Source organism: Haliaeetus leucocephalus, unplaced genomic scaffold (assembly GCF_000737465.1).
Source record: "Haliaeetus leucocephalus isolate CR32 unplaced genomic scaffold, Haliaeetus_leucocephalus-4.0 Scaffold213, whole genome shotgun sequence".
NCBI lineage: Eukaryota > Metazoa > Chordata > Aves > Accipitriformes > Accipitridae > Haliaeetus > Haliaeetus leucocephalus.
This window is the reverse complement of record NW_010972649.1, coordinates 384,412-405,789: the sequence shown is the minus strand read 5'-3', so window position 1 is coordinate 405,789 and position 21,378 is coordinate 384,412. Positions and strand designations below refer to the sequence as shown.

General features: G+C 43.2%; 1 protein-coding gene across 1 annotated transcript in view; it reads right to left on the bottom strand.

Annotated features, from left to right (window-relative positions):
• RGS6 (regulator of G-protein signaling 6) overlaps positions 1–21,378 on the bottom strand; it is a 107,320-nt gene that overhangs the window by 42,199 nt on the left and 43,743 nt on the right. The window contains exons 6-12 of the mRNA XM_010566478.1: positions 19,286–19,362; positions 16,128–16,209; positions 14,957–15,031; positions 13,780–13,878; positions 12,618–12,679; positions 8,081–8,191; positions 4,723–4,848 (exon numbers count right to left, since the gene is read on the bottom strand). Coding sequence (XP_010564780.1) covers positions 4,723–4,848; positions 8,081–8,191; positions 12,618–12,679; positions 13,780–13,878; positions 14,957–15,031; positions 16,128–16,209; positions 19,286–19,362 — 632 coding nt within the window. The remainder of the gene's footprint in view (positions 1–4,722; positions 4,849–8,080; positions 8,192–12,617; positions 12,680–13,779; positions 13,879–14,956; positions 15,032–16,127; positions 16,210–19,285; positions 19,363–21,378) is intronic.

The following is a 21,378-nucleotide window of genomic DNA, read 5'->3' as shown; positions in this document are numbered from 1 at the left end:
AAAAAAACAAAAAAAAAAAAAAAAAAAAAAAAATTGGCAGCAAGTTTCAGCCGTGAGGGGTCACATAAGATATAAACACTTTCTGCAGGTAAAATTCTTTTCCGGAGAACTCGATTTTCAACATATGTTCATAATAACGCACAAAACTCCTGCATTCGCGCGCTGCAAGCTTCACGGTGCATTCCCATAAAGCGTCATGTGTTCTCTATTTAGGTCTATAAACAGGTGTGCAGTCTCCTTTCCCTTCGGGTAAAATTCCTGTGTCCCATATTCCCACTTAGTTGTTTCTCCTTCCAGCTGACATTCTTTGAAGTTGGGGGGGGGGGGAAAAATCAATCCACCAGTTAAGATGAACATCTCAGCTATCTCAAGATGTCTCAGGAGATTTCCAGGTCATAAAAAATGTATAACAACTCTCTGTTGGCCTTTTTTTTTTTTTTTTTTTAATTGAAGCTTGGCATTTTGTCTGCTATATTTTGGGTACTTCAAAAATCAGAGTCAAAACAAATTGTAGATGAAAGATAGCAACAGAGAGGGAAAGAAAAGAGAGCAAGAAAGAAAGTTAAAATAAAAACAGAGAGAAAAATACCCAACTGAAGTTCCTGCTCTCACATAAATAATAGACAGCCAGTAAATAAGTAAGTTACAGGGCTCAGCCAAGCCCAGGAGACTGGTGGACATGATCCTGCAAGTTTATGAGAACACAGAAACACAGCTGGAAGGAGACCCAGGAGGTCACTGAGTCTAGTCTGCTGCTACCTCTGGCAGTGCCTCACTCGAGACCCCCACCGGGACCAATTTTTCTCAGCTAGGAAGATATGGAAATACCCCACCCCAATCAACCCTGTTGATTTGGGACTTGCACCACTACGTAAAAAAGCAGAATTTGGTCCCCTTGCTATACCACTGAATTACATTCATTTCAAGGCATTCTCCCGTGCACACTTAATGAAATCTTTTCTAGCACTACGAGGAATTTCCAGGTTTTCCAGTAGTCACTTTCCCAGATCAGCCCGAGGACAACACAGGGGCCTACAGGACTCTTGCCAGTGTTAATGATGATCCTACTGACATTCCCAAGAGAGAATACATCTCTGCTGCAACAGTTCCCAGACCTCTGGATAGTTACTGGGAGGAGAGTCCTCAAAAGGTACCCGCAAATGTAATTTTTCTAGCAAGGTGCTAGATGCTTTACCCTCATAAAGTTCCTTATAGCTCCCCAGGGTTTGGGTGGGATGCATCTCACTTAACTGGAGATGTCTACTATGCAGACACTGTCATCTGAATCAGTCTCTCCAGGCTCATACGTGGTAGAGGGAGACAGGTGCTTTACAGTGTAATTTAGGTGCTTTTATTTTTATTTCCACTTAAAGCTGAAACAAATCCTTCCCGGGTGATTCGCTGACTCATCTTCAGCTTCTCTTCTCACTCTAAAGCAGGCCTGGATGATAGAGAAGAAAGCACGTGCTTCCAAGCTGCCAACTTAGGTGAGACAGATCCCAACCTTGCTGTTGGGTGTAACTTAAATTTTGTTTGCATCTTTAAGCATCCAGCAGTTGCTTTCCTTTCTGCCACACACTCCTGATGAGAGCTTAAGAGCTTTCTCTGTCACACCTGAACCCTAGAGAGCCACCTTCTGCTCTCTAGCACCACTGCTAACGATCTGTCCTATTCCAGTTTTATTCATTAATATTTCTGCCTTTACATCCTGTTGTTATTTAAAGGTTCAAGCAGGCTTGCTAATACTGATCCAATATTAGATAATAACGATACCACATAAGCAAATACCATGATTATGATACCATAAGAATGATAGCAACATTCCCACATTAACTAATAACGATACCAGTGTCTTGCAGAAAGGATGCAGGATTTAACCTCTCTATCCAAGCCCACTGACTTGCAGCCTCCCTTCACTACAAGCCATCTCGCAACCAAAGAGAACGCACGTCAGTGGAAGGAGCAGCTCTGACTGACGGAGGAAGGAGCATGCTTGCCTTCTCATAATGAAACTTTCTCCATTTTTTGAGTAGGATGAACATGGGGGACACCCTCTAGTCATAAAACCTGCTGGATTTCATTAGCGCAACCCCAGCTATATTTCAGAAAACCCATTTGAGGAGGATTTCAATACAGTATATTAATTTTGCACTTCATCACTACAATATAATTGCAAATGAGCACCACTGTACCTAAGTGCAGTAAGCATATACAAGTTCAGTACCTGTTCAGCAATAAAATTTCAAGCTCATTTATGTAATTTAGTAACACTCCCTCATTTATCTTACAAGTTAACTTTCAGGTTTTTAAAAATAACAAATATAAAAGTGTGTTGATTTTTCACTGTTTTGCTGCTGGCATGCTTTCTGTATTTCTCCTTGGACTGGCAAATCTGATGGTCAGTTCCAATGTCATTTAAAGTCACTTTTCGGGGAATTTCCCTTTCAGATCTCGCAGGCTAGCAGCCTGCACTAACATGGCAATTGTTCACATGCTTTACTAATGTATTCGATTTTCTAAGTGGAAAAAAACCCAACAAAAACCCCACAAACTTGAAGGCTGTGCGATCCAGTCCTTAGCTGGTGTAAACTAAGAACAACATCAAACCTGCTCACTACCAGCAAAGGCCAAAACCCGACTGAGCGCACGCTCAGCTGACAGCAGATTTCCTCGTCCCGGGAGCAGGCATGGTTCTGCCAGTGAAACGGCGAGCATTCTGGCCGCCTCTGCCAACGATCACTGGGCCTACTGGAACAGGACTGCCCCAAGGAAAGCACGTGAACTGGTCCCTGTGCCCATCCGTGTGCTGAGACAGCACCAGAGCACTGCGACAAAGCCTCCGCAGTGTAATTCAGACTCTGCAAAAAAAGTGGCTTTTACTGGATACCACTCTATCTAGGGCAGTCAAATTACATTACTGCTGGATCCTTCTGTGTCTGCAGGGGAAGGAGCAGGTGAGGGTCATTGCAGATATCCGTGAAGTGCGTCCCATCTGCTGTACCTTAGTTAAGGAGCAAGGTTTCGGAGCCCACACAAGAGTACAAGAGCATGGACTGGCACCAATTCAAACCACCGCCTTCAGCACAGGCCGGTGGCTGCAGCCTGCCCTGCTGCCAACCACGAGTCATCCGCCTGCTGCTAACCACCATCTTCCTGCTTCTGCACAAATGGGTGAATGGGGCAGTAAATCTGGCTCTTTGTCACGTGCAGGCGAGAGTCTGAGCCGTAATCTCAGCCACCGAGTAGGAACATCTACCTGTTCACGCTGCTTCTCCAGCTGGCACAAGCTCTCTCCTGTCTTCTTGGGACTTTGCAGCACCAAGCAACGAAGGTAGCATTTAAATCCCTGCAATCCTGAACGCTAAGCTCAGTATTTGCCCCAGCCCTGTTTCAAGCATAATCCTGGGAACCCCAGTTTCTCAGACCTCACTGTAGTATATTTGCTTCTGCTGTTATGGGACCTGTTGTGGTTTGGTTGTATCTGCAGGATACAACAATACACTAGCTCTTCCATGGACCTCACCCTCTCCACAGCAGGAGAGCTGCTTTCCATAAAATGAGCTTCAGGGTTAGGGTTGGAATTAGAGTTAAGATTCAAGACAAGGATGATAAAACCTGTGGCTATATCCTAATTAACGCTAGAACAAGCAGGGGACTCAGATCCTTGCTACGTAGGCAGGGCTCTGGGTTTAGCTTAGGGTCTATGGGGGATATCTAGCTAGACCTCTCTTTGTCTGTGTGAGAAGACACCTGGTATCAATAAAGGAAAATAGCTAAATACATTAGTTCTGGGGTATGTAGGGGTGACTAATGAATCCTAAGGAGCTGGCTAGGTGTGAGTTTAGTTAGCACTTAGTTTTGCAGCTGGAAGGGCTGAAGAGATAGACATACTCTTTGAAGAATTGCTACCCCAGAATGAAGCACGCTGTTGGCACTTCCAATGTCTTTTCATGAATTCTGCAATGGGACTGTGTCTTGGAACAATGTGCTAGAACAGTGTTACAGACAAGGCCAGAGGGGCTGGATCTTTCTAGGAAAGGTTTTGTCTTCATCTAGTGTTTGTTCACCAAAAAATGGCAAGTTATTACTGCTGCCTATTCCTGCTGTAGTTGAAGCAGCAGAATTGTGCACAACAGTTTTATAGACTCTCAGTCTGATGTAGGATCACGTGGGTGTCTACATAATGTTTCATAATACAAGTTTTGTTTTCTTCACAAGATGAGAAGCCAGGTACTCAGAATCCCCACACAAAGAGAGTGCTATTAAGACATGAGTCAAGCTCTTGATTAGTTAGGAGGTGCCAAAATGAAAAGTAGCTTTCGCAAACCTGATTTGGTGAGTGCCAGTACTGCGACAGTTTTTAGCCACGTGATCACCACGCTGTTTCCCTCACATGACCTGTGCCACAAATACACATGTAAATTCTATATATTGTTAGGGGGCTTAATAGCGATATGCCATGTCTCGTCACATTATTACAACTTTGCAAGCCTTTGCATATGATACTTGAAAACACTGGCTCTGCTAAACACTGTTCCTGAGATTACTTACATAGTTATAGCATAGGCATCCGTAGCACAGCTATGAGCCAAATGCTGCCATTCTCAACTTTATTTAAATGGTCATTTTTAGCAGTTCAAGACAGACCAAGCATTGCATTTCACCTATGCAAGAGAGCAGGATTAGCCCCAATCATTTAGTTCAAGTCAAAAAAGGTTTCACCTGAGGTTTTCTGAACTGAATTCCGATTCCAGGAAACGAAGGAACTGGTCCCGTCCTACTGGGTCCTTCAGCACTTCATCCATGGAGAAACCCCATCTTTTCACACGCTGCTGACTAGGTTCTTTGCTGTTTGGAGAGAGAAGGGAAAAAACAGATGGAATGTGCATTTCTGCCTGCTGTCTGAGCAGCTGCTACTGTTTCTGCTAAGCAGCAAAGGGAGGAAGATTATCAGACAACGAGATGGTGGTTTTTTTTCCTCAAGATTTTGTGGAAATACAAGTTAGCAAATAACATACAAAAAGAAGCTATAAAGACCAGGGTCATCATTAAAGCAACCATACTATCCAGGTGCTACGCACATAGCAAAATGAGAGACACAGTGAATGATACGATTTTCAGAGTAATTTCTGGTATGTTTCACGTATAGAACAGCATACCATACTTGTATGATTATTCATTACGCACTTCTTATATATCTCCTCAAATGTACCTTGGGATTTCTTGTAAGTCAAGGCAGAAATTTACCAGCAGTGTTCCCTGGGCCACTGGTGAGCTCCAGAGCATCTCCTTGTGTCCCACACAGTGCTGGCTGGTCACTTGGAACTGGCTTCAGATTTTCAGTTCCACATTTGCATTAAAAAAGCAGTTTCACTAAGAAGCAGTGCAGACAAGATTTCTAAAAATGATTACTGGTTTGTGGTCTTTTATGTTTCAGTCCCTCTGATTTTTGGATGCCTAAGTCTTGCAAGACTAAAAAGCATCTCCCTCCTCCCCCCCTTGATAATCAGACTCTTATTTTGTGTCTCAGCTGGGACACTGAGACGCAGAGGCACCCAAAATCACTAACAACCTTTCTCCTAAATTATCTAATACAACCCCACTTACATAAGCTGTTGTTTGAATTGCCAGACATGTTGCAGAGATGCCTATGGGGAGAGGCAGTGCCTGGGATCACAACGAGGATCCTACGAGACAGTCCGCATCAGACCGTAATCTGGGCTCACAAAGTGTTTGAAAGCTTCTGGTGTGATGGCATCATACTATGAGACAACCATTAAAATACAGCTCAGCTGCTCACATTTGTGACAGTAGAGCCATTGTTAACAGTACATATCTATTAAACTACATGTCTTGTCATGTCCACAGTGATTCCTAATCCTGGAGCCTTAGGGGACAGTGGCGATCTGTGCTGAAGACAAATAAGCCAAAGGGGTAAATAAAATGTCCGCTTTGATTTCCTCTTGGTGTAAAGACTAAGCAAAATTGATGGGCATGTCCTCACTTGAAGTGCAGAGCACTCGGGATGGCTCCTCCTGCACTCACCCAGGAGCCAGCAGTGCTGCGGACAAGGGCACAGATGCCAGCCTGGACACAGGGACATGAAAACCACGTTTGTGCAGAGCTATGCCTGAGCTAAGCTCAGGGAATTTCCTGCTGAATCCAGAGATCTGTACCTGCTCTCCTTGCCGCTGCACAATGTTCTAGCACGAACGAAAAGGCCAAAGCGCTGCCTAAAACTGAAGACTTTCTGTGGCGTTTCCTGAGTGCCGTGAAGGATGAACTGTAGTGGCACAGGGCTGTCCATACTCAGCAGCTGGCCTTACCATTAGAAGTGAGAGGCTCTTTGTTTTCCTGAGCAAGGGCTCTGCTCTCCTAACTGAGGAAACGGCTTTGCAGGCAACACAAGGGCTACCGCAGCTCTCGGGGATCATTTAATTATTCATGCAAGTTGCAACTAGATGCAGATGTAGTGAGTTCTCTTACAATCAAGAATAAAATGGAAATACAGAGCTGTTTGTTCTTCCATCTCCCAACAATACAACCTTCTCTTTTTCATCAGCAGGAGAATCGCCTTCCTTAACTCTGAAATCATAGCAGAAGCCAAGCATTTATTTTAAATTCCTATAAAGGCCATGACATCAGGTTTATTGTATTCTTCAGGGACACAGACATTTTTCCAGGATTTGCAGCTACCTCAACAGATGCAGAAATAATGGATGCCTGGATTACTCTGTGGGTGGGGGTTCCCCCAGAGAAGTATTTTGCAGGGGCTGTGTCTGGTTCTAGCCCTTCTAGGGAGGATGGAGAAAACAAGAGAAACTGACTAAAAAGGAAATACAGAAAATTAAAATTATGTGAAGAGGAGCAGAGATTTGGGAACAAATAGATTTCTGTGACTACTGAACATACAGGTTAAAACATCTTTCACATCCCACACCACATGATTTTTAAACAGGGAAATAACTTGCCCTTTTCCTGGAGCATTGATTCGCTATGAATTGGCTTTCTTAGGCTGGTAATATCTTAAACTTTACATTATTATTCAAGAACAGACAGGATTAGATTTGGCATTCTCTTTTCAAAGATTTGCTAAAGTGAATTCCCAGTTCAGATTTGGTGCTGAACAGCAGCAGCTAAACACTAGGAGAAGCTGCTGAGCACTTGCAGTAGCTGGCCACAGGATGTGAGCAAGCAGTGAAGTTGATCTGTGGCATGGTGATTCCTTTCAAACCTGCTGCAATAGCTGCTAGGCATAGAGGCAGGCAGGACAATTCTAGCCCCACTGTGAGGGCTGTGGATAGTCTGTGATGACAAGAGATGTAGACACTGGCCAGACTTCCCTTGCACCAGCATCACAGGAGCAAAAGATTATCTAAATTGCAGTGCTGTGCCTTTGTTTGTTGGGTTTTTTTTGTGGACAAACTCTCTGAAGTGCAAGGCATTGGAAGTCCTGCAGTCATCCCTCTTCCTTTTCATCTATTAGACACCGTAACAGAGACAAGCCAGTTTATTCACTAACAGGTGAGGCCCAAACTCACTTCGTCGATCTATTATAATTCTGACCTGCCAAAGTCTCACCCATTACGTGTAAGCTACACTCCTCTGGCTCCTGTGCCAAACCCACCTCCATGCAGCGGGAACGGCCACTGCCCTACAGCCAATCCTATTCTGCCAGCAGCATCTTTCATGGGATCCCAGGACAGGAGCAGGGCTGGAGCACTGCAGCTGGGGGAGGACCAGAGAGCAAGCTCTCAAGGGTCAAAGGAGATGTGCTGGAACAAGCACCTCTTAGCAGGATCCTGTAGCTGTGGACTCTTAGATCTGATTCTATGCATGTCCTTGACAGGCATGAGAACGTCCATTACCTGACTTACAGATTACCACACATCAAGTCATACGGAAGTGGAAGGGCTGAGTAATTCGCAGAAGTGATAAAGCATAAGCTCCTGTTTAAACTTTAGCTATGTACTTGTAAAGTTACAGACATCCAACTTCCTATCCAAACAGGACAGTGGGAAGAGCATACAAACAAAATGGCAAGACAACTCTAACATTACTTAAAACTACCAATTCTTACCTCATTTCAATGTCCCACAATGCTGTATCGTCACTTATCCAGGGATTGGAAGGCTCAGCGGGAGTTATAAAGGGGTCATATTCCACATACTGCTCTGTGTAGGCTATTAAACTGACACATAAAAAAAGAAAAAAAAAAGAATCAGGGCCTGAATGTTCAGTCCCCTGTCAGAGAGGTACAGCTTTTTTTTTTTTCCTTTTTTTTTTTTTTGTGTGTGTGTGCTTCTTTTTATTTTTGTAGTGATTTGTCAGTTTCTCAGCAACCACAGGAGTCCTTTTTCCCAGGGATGATGCATGCAAGGATTTCTCTGCAAGCACCCACCAGCTTACTGCAGTATTTTCCTCAAGATCATCTCTGTTGAGACACCCACGAAATGCCCGATGAGGCAACAACTGGATTGCTATGGTAGGACTTCCCCCAGAGAGCCAGGGGATGACTACAAAGCACGTGTCCTCCTCTTCATTTGTTGCACATTGCTACTGCCTCTTGCCCTTTTGGTTTTGCAGACTTCTGCACCTACTTAACTTTATGTGTTATGAGTAACTCATCTAAATAGGGTCATGTGCTGTAGCTAAGAATGTACTTAAATCTTTGGAGGATCACAGTCCTGAGCATCAAAGCTTCAGGCTATAGATCATTGTTTTGTTACATTCTTATACCACTTATGTCTAATGGCACTATTGTAAAATTCTTTAACAGTAGCTTATAATAATTAACTTAGAATGTAGTAAATTATATGCATGTTGGAAAAACACCTGGCCTTTATACTGGCTTGCTTCATGACGAGTCGGATAAGACGTATAGCCTCTAATCCTCACTAGGATGACATTCAAAAGAGCTTCCTGGCAAAAGGACTCCATCTGCTTGCATAAGTGATTCAGGAATTCCACTGGGGTTGGGGCTAGGGGCGCGTTTTTGCAAAAGAAAGACAGCATATATGAAATAAATCAAAAGAAATTTGTCCTAGTCTATATTAGAAATACTCTAAGGCACTTTTTAATTTTTTTGCCTAGGTCTGCCAAGTAATTAACTAAGTTAATTGAGTCTCATCACACTGAACAACTAATCTACTTGCACTGTGATTGTCCATGCTAAACTTTACCTCTGGTCTTCCACATTTTGGAAAGGCAGGAGAATGAAAAGACCCTGTGAAACAAAGGGTCACAAAAGGCAGAAAGTTTGCCTGACCTGCTCTACAGTAATTATTTCTTTTTGTTTGTCCTAGCTCTTATCATGAGGCATTAAAATCATACACTTTTGTAACCACAGCAGGTTCCCATTGCCCCTCAGGGCACTCAGGGCTGTCTCATCTCATTTCATTAATTACATTTCATGACTGCTGTGGGTCAAGGGTTGGAGGAAGGGAGCAGCGTCCAATTTCAGAGAGCAGCAGCAATCCCTGAGACATCAATGAGAGAAAGGGTTGGTTAAAAAAAAAACCAACAAAAAGGATCAATCAGGAGATACCTGCTGTGAAACTTGAATTGCTCCTAATAAAATAATAAGAAGGCATCAGAGGTGCTAGTACAAGTACTAGCAAAAATAAAAGGGGAAAAAACTAAATTAAATGAAACAAGAAGGAACTGCTAAGCACGTTTTGCTGATTCAGTATAATGACAGCAGCGGAATTGTTGCCTCATTGTCTAAAGGAGGCTACAGGCAGGGGACTCCTAAGGGAAAGCGTTTCTGTCAAAATGCAAACCTGGATTTCTGGCCTTTCAGGTGATGCACTGTAATTCTGGTACAAGAGGTGGTGGGAAGAGCTCACTGTAGGGTGCAGAGCTTGCCTTGAGAACCCAACTGTCTTGCAATCAGGGAGCCTTCACAGTAACTCTGAGGAGCTGAGAGGATAACACAGATTTTCATCTAGGGAGCTGGGACTGCTTCTGCTAGGAAGATGCTCTGGTTTTCCCCAGCCATTTCTGTGACGCCACATGTAGTGGGATTGCACTAACACTGCACGATGCAGTCAGGGAAAACAGCAGGTAGAATATATTGATAGTTTTTCTCAACAGTTCTCAAATCTCATTGCCAAATCCTAAACCTGACAGTGTACAGGTCCCAACTGGGGGGAAAGGATGTGGAAGAAAGGAGAAGAAAACTGTTTCCAAGGTGCCTGGAGCAGCTGATGGATGCCTGCTCCCACAGTTGGTGCAGATCTACTCTTAGAAGGGCAACAGGGAGGAGGGGGAAGAAAATCGTTAGTAGTGAGCACTGGGGATAACCTTGAGGGAGCTGGGGATAACCTTTTGAGAGCCTTTCCATTCCTCTTCTGCTGGACAAGGGCTATCCCATAGAACAGCATGCATTCATGGAAAATGTATGTGGTTGGTCACCACTAGTAAAATAATTTATATCTTATTCCTATAACAGATTAGACAGCAGCTTGTTTCCCCCACCACCTCCTGCCTTATTTGCTCATCATTACTTCCCTTGTCCTGCCTGAAATTGCCTTTGTGCTGTACTGAAAAAATGGCAGGTGGTGCCGCTGTCAGGCTTGGCTGTCGAAAGGAGCGTGCCAAGAAGTTGTCTCCTGCAGCCTGATCTGACACACTATCACTTAAACGAGTCTCAAATCGGGGCCCAGCCTGACTTGCTAATAATGGCACCTCCTTACACAGCAGATTTGTTCCTGGCATTTGTATTCAATGTTTTACATTGGGCTTTCAGGCCGCACAGGTTTTTATTTCAGGCAATTGTTCAACTTGGGTCATCCACATTAATTCCTCCTCACCCATCCCCACCCCTGTCAAGCCACTGGACTCATCAGCCCCTCTCCTTCCCTCCCCGCCTGCTCCGTGATGCTCCACGTCCAGGCTGTGCATCCCACCACTCAGCACCAAGCCCTGGGACCCTCCAGCAACGCTGCCACCCAAAGTCATCACAGAACCGAACACTTCTTCACTTCTTGTGATATAAATACCACAACTATGATTTTAAGTCTTTATAAATTCAAAATGAAACTTTCAAAACAGGAGAAAAGAACTTTTTGATTGTTCTCATTTTATTTACTTTTCTCCTGGTTATCAGTTTGCACAGGTTTTGATAGCAACATTTTCTTAACCAATTTGGGACCAATTAAAAAAAAAAAAAATAAAAAAAGCCCTTTCAAACACGGAAAATTTTCTGTCCCGTTTTACTGAAAACTAATAGGGTTTTTTTTGGCATTGACAATGTTACATTTATAATGTCAGTAGCTCCTTACAAACTAGAACAACAGGTATGTTATGTGGACAGGATCTGATGTTCACAAGACTCATACTGAGTCTATCTTATTGAATAAATACCTACCCTAGAAAAAATTCAAGCAAACCAGATCTGCTTGCTTGTAAATTACCAGCCTGGAAATTATTACTGTCTCAGTATATTAAAGTCATTGTAAGTAAATTCAGTACAAAATGACATTTTTTGGTAAAGCACAAATCTATCTTCTTAATAAAAAAAGAACCAGAAAGCCCAAAACCTAAATATGAATGTGCTAATTTCAACTGTACAATACAGTGTATGCAGGATTTCAGGGAGCCTCTGAATATTTTCTATTTAATTGGATAAATTTTCATTTTAATTATGTTAAACTTTATAAGCCAATAGGAACTTACTTTGGGGCTCTCACCATTTAATTTGCCTATTTTAGTACACACATGCTAATTACAGGTGCAGGCACTGCAAAGCACATTTCACAGGGTAATCTGGTTTTAATTTGCTTAAATAAAAATTCCTCTATTATTTCTCTACAAGGCACCAGCCTTTATCATGTTCCTCACGTTCAACACAGTTTTGCTCTAAGAGCAATGTTACCGAAGAGCATGCCAATCCCTACATTTGTCTCAGCGATTCCCCTGCAAATGTGCATAACTTACAAGTATCTAAGTAAAGGAGCTGTCATTCTCAATTAAATTTGAGCTTGTTCTTTACCTGTTCATACTTTCCCACCAGAACTAAATATTCTGCAAATCAAATTGTGCCTTGATTTGCCTCTATGAGAAATCCACCTCTTAAAACGCTGCCTTGAGTAGTCCAGGTAGAACCCCAGGGTTTCATATGCACAAGTGGGAGCAGAAACTGGCCCTACAACCCCAGTATGAACATAGACATGAACGCCATGTGCGACAAGACACAAACGCAGCTCCTTCCCCAGAACTGTGCCAGACTAACAAGAGATAAGCACTGAGAGTTCACCCACAAAAGAAAAAAGGGTATTTTCAAATTGAAACAGGAATGACTTTTCTGTAAATAAACTCTACGGTTGTGAGGGGGTGGGAAACAAAAGTACTGCAAGGGTTCTTTCTTTTGTGATTAATATTCCTTTTGCTTTTACCGTACGACAGCATCCTCATTTTTCACCTACTTTTTCTCAGTGGCAGAAGAGCGAGCGTCAGTGGTCAGCAGACAGGCAGCACAGCCGGTCAAGGAGGGGGAAGGATTGACGCACAGAAAGGGGACCAGCATTTGTGCATTCCTGCCTGCTCTCTGTTTCTGGAAATGCCAAACTGGAGATGAGGAAAGAACAGGAAACCATGCAAACGGGGACACTCACCTTTCTGCTACTTTAGACATCTTTAAACAATGCCTTTCTATCTGCACGTTCAGAAAAGTTATCTGAGGAGAGAGGTGACAAGGACATTAACAACCTAGGAGCTCTACAGCATGCATTGATCATATCCCAACATGCTATTGATTTCTCTTTCCAAACAGCTTGAAAGTAACTCAGAAGGAAATGGGACCCTTCCCTAGGTATTAGAAGAAGCTTATTAACTGCTTCCAACAGGAGTCTCCATTTCCTATAGCAAAGCCCCAGGGGAATCTTCAGAACACATAATTAAAAGTAGGAAAGGCACATATTTGGGGTCGAGGTTCCTAGACTATTCAGGCCGCAATATGATCCCCTTTTTACACCACACTCCTCTCTCTCATTTCTCTGACTGGCATCACAAGACCAATAACCATTTTACAGCACATTTGCACTCTGCTATGAACTAGTTATTCACAGTACTCTGCAGCCTATGTTGCATATGACGGAAAAAGCTCAAGAAATCTAGCGTTCAGGTTTAGTTCAGACCACCGCCCTAAAACTGGCTGCCTAAGAAACATGTTTAAAGCTGACTTTACTAAATTGCTGACCTAGCGATTCCTGCCTGTACTTCAATGAGTGCTGCTTGTTGCAGGAAAGCAATTGCGAGGGAGAGCTCCCTGTGCCAGGGCAAGGATGTGCGAGTTGGCTGGCTGTTCCTTGGAGTGATTGTGCAAATAACTTTTTCCCAGTTCCTTAAAAGCTCTGACTGTACAGTCTAACAGTCATGCACCAAACAATGCCTTTCCTCACCGCCCATCCCCAGCCTGCACCCCATTACGCTGGCTTCTTCCCCCCAGCCTTTGTCACTGCCCACTTTTCAGATATCCTCAGTGATCTGGAAATTCATCCGTCTACTGGCCCACAGAGAGAATAATACTAGATTCAAAGGTCAGTATTACCCATAATAGGGATCATCATACAACCACAGTGCTCAATTAATATATCTATCTATCTATCTGTATCTTTAAATACTTCCTACTTTACAGAAAGCATATGAGGATCAAGGACAGGTAACGCATATAATTGGTTTCGCTGATATCTCCATAACTTTACATGTGTTTTTTTTGGTGTTTTTTTTTTGCAGCTAACAGTTCTCAGAAGAGTTGCCGTATAGCCATCTACTTACTTGTTTCCGGAAATCCTCTTTTGTAGTTTTGCGTACAGGTTGGGAGGGTACGTGTACGGGGCTTTGGGGCTGAGACTCCTCTGTAACCCCATATACTGACTGTGAGGAACCAATAAACAAACAGAAGAGATTATGGCATTTCTCTGTTACGCAATGAGGAAAAAGCGCAGTATGCAGAACAGAGGGTAACAAGCCAGCAATTTCCTACTGTTTATATCCACACAGGTCAATAATCATTTAGCCTAGAGCAAAATTTACAGATCAGACTGTGCTTGCAGGCGCCTGCACTTGGAAGGTCTGCAGGCACGTTAAGAAAAGGGTTTATTTTAAATGTTAAAATGCAGCTGATAATTTTTAGGAGCTCTGAAGGATGAGTGTGTCAACGCTTGCAGGACAAATGCTGGAAACGGTCACTGTGGTGAACCAAGCAGAGAAAGAAAAGACGAGAACCTAATCCTATGCCATTTTCTTCCACTTGGTTTAATCTCTTGTTGTAAAACTACGCATTGAAGAAAGAGCTTAACCAGGTGCCAGTGAGTCAAGTTCAAATGAACCTCTCGAAATGAAAACCTGCAGATTGACTTGTAGCCATTCATTTTCAGGACAGAGACCTGCACTGAAAGCAATCTCAGTCACCCTTTCATTTAGTGCTTTTGCTTTTTATTTAACATTTGTAAGAGACTTGTGAATAGCTCTGCTACAATTTAGCTTCCAATGGAAGTTCGGGAGTCTGGTGTCACCCCCAAAACCAATATATACACAGAAGAGCTAAAACTTGCTGGAAGTCAAAGGCACCCACATTGCTAATGGTCCAGCCTTTGAAATTATTAAGGTGAGTAAACAGGTCTGAAAAAATCTGTGCCCAAATAATTTCTGAAAATGGGACCTAGGTACATTTGCCAATTGCTTTTAATTTTATGGGAGTGCAGAGCCAGCAGACATCTGGGACACAGAGCTCCTTAATGCCCTTCTCAGCTACATCAGTCACCCAGCCTGTACCGCTCTGTTGGCAAAATGGGAATAGTAAATTCACAGATTAGAACAAAACGGAACTGATATTTGCAAAACACTTTTTTTGGTTCCTACTGGGAAACCCTGGTATACTGTAGGTGTCAAGCGTGATTTGCATTTAAAAAAAACCAACAAAACCAAAACCAAACCAGAAACTCAAACTGACCTTTTTCACCTTCTGTGGGTTTTTCATACGACGACACTTTCTAATGTCCATTTCTGTGGTGTTCACACAGCCCGGCTGAAAAGAGATGGTAATCATATTACTCCTCTGTTTACAATCCACATGCTGCCTTACCTTTCTAAAATATACAATTAGATCTTGTCCAAAATTCTCTCCTGAAGTTTGTGTCCCATAAGTTATGCTTGCTAAACAAGAGACTGCATACACCAAAGTCGGCAACTCAGCATCAAATCCATTTGCTCATAACTTTGGCACCAAAAGGAAATCTCTCAGCTAAGAGCAGAGCTTTTTCTAAGAATTCTGAGCCAAACCAGGTAAGCTGCTTTTCTTTTGTATAAGGAATAAATAATCTTCAAAACTTCATGTTTATCATATATTTCTGTATTGGGTCTGGCTAAGATGGAGTTAATTTCCCCCTTAGCAGCCGTCATAGTGCCGTGCTTTGTATTGGTAGCTAGAAAAGAGTTGATAACACACCAGTGCTTTGGCTACTGCTGAGAAGTGCTGGCACAGCATCAAGGCTGTGTCTCCAACACTTCCCCCTCACCAGTAGGCTGGGGGTGGGCAAGATCTTGGGAACGGACATAGCCAGGAGACCTGACTCAAACTGACCAAAGGAACATTCTGTAACAGATGACGTCTGCTCAGCAATAAAAGCTAAGAGAAAGGAGGAGGGGGCGGCATTCGTTATTACGACATTTGTCTTCTGGAGCAACTGCTGTGCATACTGAAGCCCTACTTCCCAGGAAGTGGCTGGACATTGCCTGCTGATGGGAAGTAGAGAATAAATCTTTTGTTTTCCTTTGCTTTTGCTCTATTAAACCGCCTTTATCTTGACCCATGAGGGTTTTTTCCATCTTATTTTTCCCCCCCTCATCCTGCTGAGGAGGGGAGTGATAGAGCAGCTTGGTGGGTACTTGGCATCCAGCCAAGGTCAACCCACCACAATTTCCAAATCAATACTTCCATGCATGCAGAAGCCTAGAACGTCTAAAATAATCTTGTAGACACTTGGCTTGTTTTGAACTGCGAGCAAAATCCATGTGGTGACTTTCAAAGCAATGTCTTTGTGCAATACATGGCGCAGTGTTTACTAGTATTAAAACTTTCCTGTCAAAACTTGGAAAGTCTCATCATTCAAAAAGAGCTTTACCACAGGCCTGTGCACATCCCAGAATGCTCTTTCCTGGCTGTCCAAAATCTTTCTTTCTGTTTTATCCTTTTTCCTGTCGATTCTGAAAACAAAAGCATAAACATATGAGTCAACATACAAGTAATGCTTTCCTCTTTGTTACACTTCCTAGCTGGAGTTTTAACCCCATGATAAAAAAAATCCGAAATCCACTTTTTGTCCAGAACTGTCACACTCCTGCTTGCAAGGCCATGTGCCATGAACAAAATATCACTGATGTTTGCTCCAATATGTGTCAAAAGAGGTTTTCCTAGTAAGGTGGAAAATTTGTTTTAACACCTGCTTTTTCATCTGGTGAGGAAAACAACCTTTCCTGATACTCTGTTCCCAGACCCTGATTAGGCAGGCTGCGGGAGTTCATGTTTGGCTTTGGCTCCGTCAGGAGGCCCACCAGGACCTCTTTGCTCCAGGGAAGCTCTCAGCTGGTGCTGGGCAGAGGTCCACATCAGGACGTCCCGTTGCACCCCGGTGTCCCAGAAGCACCGCTGGTATGGCCAGAGATTGCGAAAGGGCAGCTATCCCAGGTGGTTCAGGCAGAAACAGCACAGGCAGCACTTGGGGTCACCCTCCTTAGGGCTCTGCTTGCCTGCCCCGGCGTTGGCAGAGCAAGGGGTGACAGCACAGGCGACTGCAGCCGAGCTTGCTGCGTGGCCCCGTGCAAGCCAGCGCTCACCCAAGAGACATGCAACTGCGCCAGCACAACTGCAACTCGATAATTTCAGCCCTGACGCAGCCAGTGAATTGACTCAAAGCACACAGATCAAAGGCCGACAGAGGTTGTTCAAAGCAATTCTTCCCTTATCTCTCGGCAGCATTGAGCAGTGCATGTCTGGTGCTTCACTCCCGTGCTCAGCTCTACACATGAACACAGCAAAGTCCCCACCGGCTTGCAAGATCTACCTGTAGAGAGACTGGATGAGGCACAGGAAAGGAGGAACCGCTTTTGCCTTCAGAGCACGTTTGAAAAGCTGACAGTGTCCCTGTGCTGGGTTCCTGCAATGCCGCCACCCGGGAAAATCAAAGCAGTGAGGAAAAAAACCACGCGAGCTGGGATTTCTGACCATCAGGTTCCCCCCTCTCCTGTTTTTCTTTTGGAGGGGCAGTGATCCTTGGCTAAATCTGTGCTAGAAAGGTACCAAGGGGATAGAAAACAGGGGACTGAAACTGAAGTTTCTGAACACCCCTCCCCACAAAAAGCCCAAGCTCTCCAAAGTTCAGTATCGCTCTCTGAATATCCCCCCTGCAAGGCTGAGATGAGAAACCAGCTTTGCACAGGCTCTGTCCCCTCTGCCAGACAGCAGTCACTGCACTGCGCTGAGGAGCAAACGCGGACACCCAGCCCAAAACCTCTTTTTTCTCAGCGAGCCCTTCGTGCGTGGCCAAAGGGGAAGGTGAAGTCTTCTGCCAACCTCACACCCCACAGCACACAAAAACTGGAGGGACTCTTTGGAGGCTCCATGAATTGTCTTCACGGGTGCTTTGCGCTGAACCCAGGTTCTTGGCTCAAATCCCCAAACTTACTGATAACTCACTATTTCACATTTTAAACTACGAAGACACAACATAATTAGGTGCTCCGTGGCTGCAGTTTTTGAGCAATGTAGGTACAGCAATGGAAGTCCTGTGTGCAAATGAAGATGTGGAAGGCAGAGCAGAACTTGACAAGCCGGAGGAATGTTTTCAGGTATTTTTGGTTTGTTTTCCTTTTTAGTTAATTCAGGGCTGTGAATTCCAGCCCTGCCTTGTTGGAAACCTGAAGACTGAACCATCGCATGAACTGGGAACTAAGAAGCTGAAACTAGCCAGCAAAAAAAGTTGATAGTGGCCAGTCCATGCTTACCTTTCAAAGAAAACTGAATGGAGAAAAGATGAATAAGCAACAGTGATCACGTCAAGAATCTGATATTTATATTTCTTAGGTAATAACTGTATGCTGTGGACAGAACGCAGAATTTTGTTTTGACTTAGATTTTTATATTTTTTTTCATCTTGGCAATAAACCTTTAAGTAACTGAAATTACAATTGCTATCTTAACTTCTAATTTTCTCTTCCAAACAGAACACTGGTATTCTGGTTGGAAAAAATCCCTTAATTACCTTGTAAATTAAAGGATAATTACCATGTACTTAAATAGTGCATAATTACAATGTTATTAAGCAAAGAATGAATCAAAATTCCAAAGAGTTAATCAAAGATAGAGACATATACCTCAGCCACAACCTCAAGAAATAACGCTCCTTAACTTTTTAGCATCTAATGCTGAAAGTGCAAATTCCTTCTAGTAGTACAGAGTGTCAGTACTGGTGTTCTCATGCGCCATCTTCACCAGCCTTTCCATTTTATAGGTGACAACTACATGCACAAAATGGACATGGAGGGTTTTAGGCGCTAGTTTGTAGACACTAGTCTACAAACCCTGGACCATACCCACTTTGCAACAATAATGAAAACATGCACAAAACATTGAGAGGCTTCAAACTGTTTTCACAAGGGAGGATGAGGAAAAAAAAAGAAAAGAAGTAGATTTCAATTATGAGCAGAGGATAGGAAAAACCCAAATACTAATTCTGAGTAAGTTTCATGTCAGTGGTACTCAATTCTCCACACTAATTTAGTAGCACAAGTCAGACTGCAGAGAGTAGAGGTACAATGCAGTCACCTGGGGATTGGTATAAATGAGAGAACCAAATCCGGTCTGCTGTAAATACCACCCTTATAATCACTTTGAAGTGGCAGTATTTTTAAACTCAGAAATACTTTACAAGCATGGAGTAACACAGGTGACAAAGTTCTGTTATTTCCATTTATACAAACCAAAAATACTAAAGTAGAAGCAGAATGGGCAAGCGAATTGCCCAAGCTCCCATGGTGAATCCAGGCCTGGGAGTTCCTGACCAACACTTCTATGTACAGATAATTAAGCCCATCTTTCAGATTCTGTCACAAATCTTCATGACTGGCTATCTATTGTTTCTAGTCTGCCGGTGATTAAAATTCACCAACACCTTCTGAGCTTAGTTGCAGTAAAGACTTTGATAGAGAAGTTTTATCTGTACAGAATCCCCTTCCTTTCACAGCTCTAAATACTGGTGCAGTTCAGTGCTCCAGGATTACTCACTTCACTTGGGCCTCAGCTTGCATGAAGATGAATTCCCACTTTCTTGCAAATGCTCTCTGAAGTCTTGCTAAGTTTTCCTGACAAAAGATGAAAACAGTAAGAACAATTAATCCCTGTAATTGTAACAACTGCTTAAGAGCACAGTTACATGGCGGGTGTTTATTTTATTCCTTTTTTTTTTTTAAGCTGGAAAACTCAAGACACAGAAGTCCGTGTTGGTTTCAGGTGAACTATCTTGCAGGCAAAGCAAGGGTGTAACACATCCTTTTAGGCTGCAGCCAAGAGGGCCCTGTCAGGGAGAAGTAATGGAGTGTGATGAAGACAGCCTGAGCTCTACTATGAAAATAATGATGGACTTGTTCCCAAAAGATAACACTGGGAAGCTTTGTGAAGCTGATGACTTTCATTTCTGATAGCAGATGGCTGCCACCTGCATGTTCCCCTCTCATCCCCACTTTCCCTTCCTCCCCCCACTGCTCTCTTCTCTTCAGGCTTTTGCTAAGGTGCAAAGCCTGAGCATCCCTTGCTTTGCTCAGTCCTGGTCATCGCTGAGAGCATTATGCAGCTGCACAGCACTGAAGGCTGGGGATTGCCAGGATGATTCATAAAAGGAAATAGCTTGTTTGTCTGAACAATGAACATCTAACTGCAAAGACTGGGTCCAGATGCAGCCTTGCTCTACCATCTGAAGTAAGAGTTCTGGTCCAGATCCATTACAGAGAGTGTCGTGATCTAAACACTTGGAGGTGGATGTGACTTCATCACAGCTCAAGGTCAAACTCAGGTCACGGCCAGGATTTCAGGCTCAAATAGCACCCCCAAGTCACATATCCACACCCACCCCGATAAGGACACCTACAAGACCATTAATCTGATGCTCTTCTCCATTACAGGTGGTTCAACTGTTGCAAATTTTCATTGAAAATGAACACTATTAGTTCTACTGCTGTTCTTTTTACCCCTGTTCCCTTTATTTCAAGAAAGGGCTTAAGCACGTGCATTTCAATGCTAGAAGAAATCTTCCTATTATTTACTTTAAACTCTTGTGTAACACAAGGCATAAAGCTTGGCCTTGTTACCACCAAGTCCATGTAAGGATTTCAGTCCATATACACAGAGGAAAACAGTTAAGCAAATGATTTACAGCTGCGCTGAACTGTGATGATTTCCTTAACTGTGGCTACAAGGAAGAACTACTTGTAATTATCTGCAAAAACAATTTTTGTGGGTTTCTTTTTTTTTATTTTGTTTTAAATTATGTTCACATGTGCCCTCTGGAGTAAATATGCTGAAGCCAATGAAACTTCACCAGTTGAAGCAATATTTGAATTGTGCTTATGTTTGGCCAATTATAAACAAAATTGAATGCAATTATGCAAGCTTAATCATATCATCAAGAGCCCTGCTCCACCAGTATAAATGGGGGGTGGGGGGGTGTTTATGAATGCTGCAAGCAGAACCTTAAAATGAGAAGATGTCCCCTGAGATGCTTTGTAGAGATTCCCTTTGGAAACGCCAGGTCAGGCCTGATGCCTGTGGAGAAGCAGTCTCATGCTACATCTCCAAAAATGTGTCCTAAGTGTACAGGCCTCCTTCCCACTCCTGTAAGCCTGTCTCTCTCACTTGTGCTTAGCTTACATCTCCTTGCTGGATCTGCTTCAGCTCCCATAATGACTAGGAAGAGTCAATGCCATTCTTATCTGATTGTCTCTAATTAAGAGAGCAAAGTTTGAATGCAGAAGTAATCTCTAATTGTGCAATGCAATATTCACAAGAAAAATGAAAGACTGCCAAGATCTAATTATTTGCCATCACTGGAGCATTGCTACTCTCAGTAGACAACGATGTGCAAAAGTACTTAGCCATAGCCTCGCTGCATGGGTGTGGGAGTGTGCGCGCTGCTGAACAGCCTTTTGTTGCTTTATGATAGATCTTCAGAGTACTTACAGCTAATTGGTTGTCTGTGAGCAATTTTAATGGTTTTAATAATGAAATCAGCAACATGCAGAAGAGAAAACTCAGCAAAAGGATGCGTAAGTGCATGCAGATTATTATATTCCTTCCTTTATGCCTGTACTTCAAGATTAGAACTC